This window comes from Condylura cristata, unplaced genomic scaffold (assembly GCF_000260355.1).
Source record: "Condylura cristata isolate star-nosed mole 26May11 unplaced genomic scaffold, ConCri1.0 scaffold00009, whole genome shotgun sequence".
Lineage (NCBI taxonomy): Eukaryota > Metazoa > Chordata > Mammalia > Eulipotyphla > Talpidae > Condylura > Condylura cristata.
Window position 1 is genome coordinate 38,316,927 of NW_004567110.1, and position 7,602 is coordinate 38,324,528.

The window sequence follows — 7,602 nt, forward strand, 5'->3', positions numbered from 1 at the left end:
ATTTGGTAAGCATTCAGGAAATGTTCTTTCTACTTACGGGCACCAAAACAAGTTTCAGTTCTTGTATATGACTTAGATAACCTCTCTTACAGTGGAAGGACAACGATTAGCAGTGTGTGGATGCTGCAAGGCCAACTTATGGGCTCTGCATTTTCTGAGTAATGATAGCCACCTATAGTGCTCCAGGTCAGAGACCTCATCTGGTTAATTATTGTAGAATACTAATTCCTCATTTAGTGTCCCAGCAGACATATGCAGTAAATATGTATTGGATTTTGGACATGAATGCACTAAAGTGTAACAACCACCTATATGACTCTCCAGTATGTTTTAGATTTTTGGATCCTGATTGCTTTTAGTGTAGATTTTCCTTAAGAAGGAAGATAACTCAAAAATGATGACAGTAAGATTTTAAGTTCAGATAAATAGGAGGGTGAATTTTCACTAGCAAAAATAAGGAAGTCAGGAGGAAAGAGGTCAGGTTTCTACCATGGTAAATTGAACCTATTAAATGCTCTGTGGCTTTCACATTTTCATTACTGCAGGTTGAACAGGTTGTGTCACTTACTAGATAGCTTTGTATTTGTTTGAAGAGTACAATGGTCCCTCCTACTGGACTTTGAGCTAGCTCAACTTTTACCTAACAACTTCAGATTATTACTAGACTTTCTTTATGAAGAATGTTCTCTAGTTTTCTTTCGATATTTTGGCATGTATGATTTATTTAAGCTCTCGAGATGACTGGAAAACTTTTTATTGCCCTGCTTTTATTATTTGTGAGTGTGGGAGAAGGAAGGAAATCATTTCTCAGTGTTCTGAATACAGAAAAGACAGAAATACTATTTTTCACCAAGACTGAAGAAGCTATCATCGTAAGGTCAAGTTACAAAGATAAACAGCCCAGCTCCAGCTACCTAGCTGTGCAGTTAGATGATCCGACTATGCTGCGAGTGGTAAATGTGACCAAGACCTTATCGGATGATACAAACTTTACGATAAATCTGGTGACAGATGAAGATGGAGAGTCAAATTTGACTATTCAACTATGGGATTCTGAAGGTAGGCAAGAAAGACTCATTGAGGAAATAAAGAATGTCAGAGTCAAAGTGCTCAAACAAAGAGATCATCTTTTCCAGGAATCAATGCATATCAATAGCAATATCCTAATGCTTATTCTACCTGTGGTACTGTTAAACAAGTGTGCATTTGGTTGCAGGATTGAATTGCAGGTGTTTCAGACAGTTTGGAAGAGACCTTTGCCAGTCATTCTTGGGGCAGTTACACAGTTTTTTCTTATGCCATTTTTTGGATTTCTTTTGACTCAGATTTTCGCATTACCTGAGGCACAAGCATTTGGATTTGTAATGACCTGTACATGCCCAGGAGGAGGTGGAGGCTATCTCTTTGCTCTGCTTCTAGAAGGAGATATCACTTTGGCCATTTTGATGACTTGTATATCAACATTGTTGGCCCTGATAATGATGCCTGCCAATTCTTACGTATATAGTAGGATGTTAGGGTTATCAGGTATATATCATATTCCTGTTTCTAAAATTATGTCAACACTTCTTTTCATACTTTTACCTATATCCCTTGGAATAGTCATCAAACGTAAAGTACCTGAAAAAGCAATCTTCCTGGAGAGAATAATTAGACCTCTGAGTTTTATTTTAATGTCTGTAGGATTTTATTTGACTTTCAGAATGGGATTAATGGTTGTAAAAACAGTTAACCTAGAGGTGCTTATATTAGGTGCTTTAGTTCCTGCTTTGGGTTTGTTGTTTGGGTATTCCTTTGCTAAAATTTCTATGCTGCCTCCTCCTGTTTGTAAAACAGTTGCTATTGAAAGCGGCATCCTGAATAGCTTCTTAGCCTTTGCCATTATTCAGCTCTCTTTTTCACAATCTCAGGCAGCCATGGCTTCTGTGGCTCCTTTCACAGTGGCCATGTGTTCTGGATGTGAAATGCTACTGATCCTTTTGGTCTACAAAGCTAAAAAAAAATATATCCCTATCACAGAAGATAAAAGAAAAAAAATCCCTTTGATCTAACAAAGCATTACTGAATCCCTATTCTGGGTGAGGGATTGTGAGAGATCAAATAATATCTAAAGTGATGCCTGCTTTCAACCTACTTATGATAAATTCTTTAAAACTTGCCATTAAGGGGGTAATTTTTTATATAAAACCATGTGTTAAATGCCCAAAGAGTAAATCAGACTATTTATACAGGAATTCAAGCAAGATGATCACTTTTTATAGCATTTGGAAATACTTGATAGAGTTTGACTTGAATATTTGTTTAATTATGGTCTCTTAAAAGGTGAAGAGAAGCATAAAAAATCAAAAACCCTTGTGATTATGATATACCATGCATATTTACAGAGGGAATATCAAAATAATACACATTTAGTAGATGCTTACCAAGTGAATGAAGATGTGAATTCCTTTTTTTTTTTTTTTTATGGTTTTGCAGAACCAACTTGTGTTAAAATAAATGTAGCTGCTCGGGTCCTAGCTGTGCTGTTTCCTGTCTTCCCTTCTGCCCCTGAAGCACAGGCCTCCCTTCATCTTTCTTCCTGTTCTTTCCATTCTATCACTTTTGTTCTGTGCCCTATTGCTTCTTTCCTAACCCTTTGTTAACCTGACTTTTGGCCTCCATGCACCCTTCGCATTCTGTCAGGTTAATTTTCTTAAATTCTAAATTTGGTCATTATTTTCAATGCTACAAAACTTTTTTGTCTTTTGGATAAAGTCTGTATACTTCATAAGGTATTTAGTGTGCTCAGATGACTTCACTCTAGTTTGCCAGTTTCATCTCTTCTCCTTCTTTACAGATATCAAGGATGCTTGCCTTGATAGCTCATGAACATGTCTTTGTTCTTGCATCACACCTCATCTCTGTCTAAATTTTAAACACTCTTACAGACCTGGCTTAAATATCACCCTTGTTGTGAAGCTATTACTACCTGGAAGCAAAATTTTCTCTAAATCCTCATCACAATTTTTTGTGCTCAGTACTTAGCCTTGACAGCTGTTTGTGTTCCTGTTCTATCTTTCTATTTTGCTATAAATTCTTGAGCATGAGAGTCAGAATCATAACATATAGAAAATAATGTAATGTAACCAATATTCAATTTGATATTCCTCATCATGTCCATCTCATCTATGTGCTTAAATAAAACTGAAGCACAGACTAGGGCCTGAATGAATAGCGTGCATATTATTATACCACTTAAATTTTTAAAATCTAATTCCAATTTGAAATCTTCCCCAAAGAATGTGGAAATCAGGAATGACAAAATACTACTTTAACCAATCCTGGTTCCCCCATTCCCTAGACTAGTAGCGTACTTAATTTCCCTAGAGTCCAGTTTCCTTATGTAAAACAAACAAGATAATAGTATGAACTTCATCGGGTGATCATAGGATTAAGTGAGAACATACTTCCAGTGCACTTAGAACAGTTACTGGTACATACTATGTGGTCAATGTTAGCTGATATCACTTTTTTTAATCAGAGTTTTAATTTCTAACCCTGATATATCTACTATGGATGTGAAACACCAGTCTAACTCTTTATGAAGGTGAAAACTCTGAACATTTTTTTTATGTTATTTACCATTTACACATAGTATTATAGTATTAGAATTTTTGTTTACTTCTTTTTTTTTTTTCTAATTTCACCAAATCCAGCATATGAATACCAAGATTTTTAAAAGACCTGGTTTGGCATGATGGTAGAGAGTTGTTACTCACCTTTATAAAATTATTATAAAATTATAATTTACTACATGGAATGTTCTGCTACTGACTTCTCTAAATAGAATTCTGTTGAGGAATTCTTGCGCAAATTTTTTTACTTTATATATTTTTTGCATTGCTATTCCTTTTTGTACAATACATTCCTTATACTTTCAGGAAGTTTGCACAAACCTAACTAAGATATTGACAAACATTTTACTTACTGGAAGAAAAGAAACTGCCTTTTTAATCTCACTTTTTCATTAATCTTGTGACCTAAGCAAAATACTTCTCTATACTTCAGTTTTCAAATCTGTAAATTTAAGAGATTTAACTAAGGCTTAAAACCTTATTCAACTCCTTAAGTCTCTGGTTCTGATATAAACTCTAGGACCTAGAATGGTGATGGAGTAGTTCTAATTAAGACAAGAACTGAAAAATAAAATTCCTGAGGTTGGATGCTACATATTCTTTGAATTCCCTACAGTTTTTTGTACAAAGCTCCGAACAGAGTATTTAAGAACATTAATCATCAAATTAAGCAATACCCATGAAGGTCAAAAGCATATACTCTTGAGTCAAACTATGTCTGTGTCCCATTCCAGCTGCCATGAGTTGGGTGACATTGGTCAGGTTACTTAGTCTCTCCATCTAAATTCATCTGGGAAGTGGGAATAATGATAGCATCTGCTTCATGATATTGCTATGAGGATTAAATTAGTCTGAGTAAGATCCTCACAACAATCTAACAGTATTGTAAACTTGATTGTCACTCTGTACAAATCTGAGCGATTTTCACCTTAAAAGTGGCAGCTATGAAAGTACATGAATGGAACATGGAATATATTATTATTATATATATCATAGATGTACAGTAAATCCTCAGTACCAAAAAGTTTGTAGAAACTTGGACTGTAAGGTTTAACTAAACCAAATCATTTCCTTCAACATCACCTGGGATTCTTTTTTCCACGTAAGCATTTAAGGGAACAATGTGGAATGAAAAAATATGTATGTATATGTGTGTGTGTGTGTATATATACACTTATATAGTAAAATTTTTCTAGCTTGAATGAAAATGAAGTTGTTCAGATTATTAAGAAGAGGCATAAAGCAGGTAGTGTCACTGATTGAGTTCATGTCAACTATTCTACACAGGTGTGATTAGTTAGAAAAAGATCCAGAGGTATAGCAGTAAGCTAGTTTTCTTTAATGGCTTCATTTCAACCCTTAAGAAAGATGACTGTAATAAGCTGTTCACCAAATATGCCAATTGGGTGTGTGGATTATTCTGAGTCCAAGGGAACCAAGAGGTTAAAGAAAAACTTACCTCTCATTTAACTACCTTTAGAATTTAGTATGGTGCTAAAGACAGTGCTTGAAAGAGAAAACTTTTTATCTGAATGACTTAATCTATATAGCAGGGTAAACATAATTGCCAAACATCTACTCTCTTTATCTTCCTATGAATCACCTTTCTTCTCCTTTTAAGATCTAAGCTCCCACTCCATTCCTTACTTAAGGATGGTATATAATCCTGTTTCTGTTCTGCTTGTCCTTAGAACTCTTATCTTTGAGGTCCCTATAAGGACAAAAGTAAGTTTTTCTTCTGTGAATATGTCTTATGTCAACCTAATTATTAACTCGCCAAAGAACTTAGGATAGTAGAAGAAAAGTTTTTCCTCCTCTTATACCTTGCCCCAAGAATAAAAATTCTATCTGGAATTCCAATCTGTTATAGCAAGACATGAAATCATGTTTGGTATTGAGACTAACCCTGACAACCTGGACATTGTATATATAAATTTCTTTATCATTTACTAATCAAAGTCCACTAAATAACTATTAACTAAGAAAGTCTTCAAATGTGGGTTTTGGAATTTTTATTTTTTAGTGAAGGAATTACCATTTAAAAGAAGCTATCTCCAGAGACTAAGCTACCCCAAGTCTCAAAATACCCAGAATTGCAACCTATGGAGTAACCATGGTTTTCCCTTTCTATTATACAAATACAGGACAATTGACCACTTTGGGGACTGATGACCAGGCAACTCTGTGTCTTGACAATAGCTATCATCCCGCCCCAGAATCTCTTCCCTGTTCAATTTGGTGCCTGAGGAGGTGTTAAGGGCATTGTATCTTATCTCCACTTTGAGATTCTGCATAAGAATGACTTTCAAAAATAGAAGTCAGCTGATAGTAAAGGCTATCAAAGTTTTCCCAAGAGGAAACTAACCATTAGAGAAGTCTGAAAAATGGCCTAGACATAATGCCTCTCCAGAGCTGATGACCACCATAGCATAGCAGATAAACTTTAGAATTGGAGAAAAATGCTGCAGCTGTGATTGGCCTCAAAAATTGTCCCATTGTGAAGCCAATAGCACTGTACCAGCTGCTGAGTCTCTATGATCATCTGAACCACTTATAACACTGGATGGAAATCTTCTGGATTGTGTGGCACCCACATGCAACACTGCCAAAACTGGTCTCAGCACTGGGTCACCTCAACATTAGAGGATCCTTCATTTTGCTTTCAGTCAGCATTTAGAAGTTTAACGACCTCTGGCCTGGAAAGAAACTGAGTTGCTTGAGGAAGGGCATGAAGCCCATAGGAAAAGACATTAAACTTCCTTTTCATTTGTTTGTTTTGAAACAAAAGATATTTGCTCTATCTTATTACACATTGCTTATATTGATTCAGCATCTTTGCCAAATCACTGGCATCATGCTAACTTAAATGAGGTTTAAAGAGGACTGATGACATTTCTTCAAATGCCTGGAAAATTCTGTTTACAAATCAACATATAGTTGGCAAGATTTTTCTTTAATATGATGAACAATGAAGAAACAGCTGATTTTTGAGTCTTTTTTAATCAAGAAGTATTTACCAGACAAATGAAGATGCTTAAATCAGATTTAAGGCATTGTGCTTTAGAAGTTAGAAGACAAAGTTGTGATTCTGAGAGGTCTGAGAATTGACTCTTTGACTCCACAGTTCATGAACTCTCATTGGCAACATATTGGTGACAGCATTTTGTCTTTTGATGAAACTAAGGAAGCAGTCAAAAAAGCAAGGAACTTAATAACCTGCTTTCCTAGTCCTGTTGTGGCAAGTACAACTTTATGTCTGTACAATTTTTGTATTATAGTACTAAGATGTAACCATGTTAGACTTGTTATTTCAAGAAGACGACACACTTTAAGGACCATACACTAATCCTGTGTCTCATATAATGCAACTTCATTGTGCCATATATTCCCTGAGTGAGGTCTTGAGCCGGTGTCTCCACTCATTCTTGCTGCCTGACCTGAGGGCAAATAATTTCCCTGAGCCTTAGTTTCCTTACCCATATAATGAAACTAATCTGACCTTCCTAATTGGTTGCAATGTATAAGTATAATAATGAATGTAAAAACAATCGCCTAAAGCATAGTAAGTGTTCAATAATTGATAGCAGAATAATGAAAATAGGGCTAGCGGGTTCTGGCCATTTTAGTATAGTTTGGTTATAATGTATAGTAGATAGCAAATAAAAGTTGAAAAATCAAAGTAGTGCCTGATTAGTACACATCCAATTTGTGTTAAGAACTGGTATGAAATAAATGAAAGGGAAACGGAAAAGCAGGAGAATAAGAAATGGGCGGAAGAAGAAAGGAATTTAAATTTTTACGCAGAACGTGAACGCAGGAGAAAAAGCATCTCAGACCTGAAAGCCGAGGCCAGAATCCCACGGGGCAGGCAGGGCGGAGCTGAACCCGAAGGTACAAGAAAGGAGCCCCTTCCGGCACACCTCCGGGCGGGTTTGGGGGCGTGGTCACGAGATAGCCACGCCCCACTAGGCAGGTTCGCAGGGGTAGG

The 7,602-nt window shown here is 36.0% G+C and overlaps 1 protein-coding gene across 1 annotated transcript; it reads left to right on the top strand.

Annotated features, from left to right (window-relative positions):
• Positions 1 to 607: 607 nt before the first annotated feature.
• On the top strand, positions 608 to 2,453 carry SLC10A5 (solute carrier family 10, member 5). Its single transcript, XM_004680019.2, has one exon. The coding sequence runs from the start codon at positions 738 to 740 to the stop codon at positions 2,049 to 2,051; it is 1,314 nt and encodes a 437-aa protein (XP_004680076.1). The 5' UTR covers positions 608 to 737; the 3' UTR covers positions 2,052 to 2,453.
• Positions 2,454 to 7,602: the final 5,149 nt, after the last annotated feature.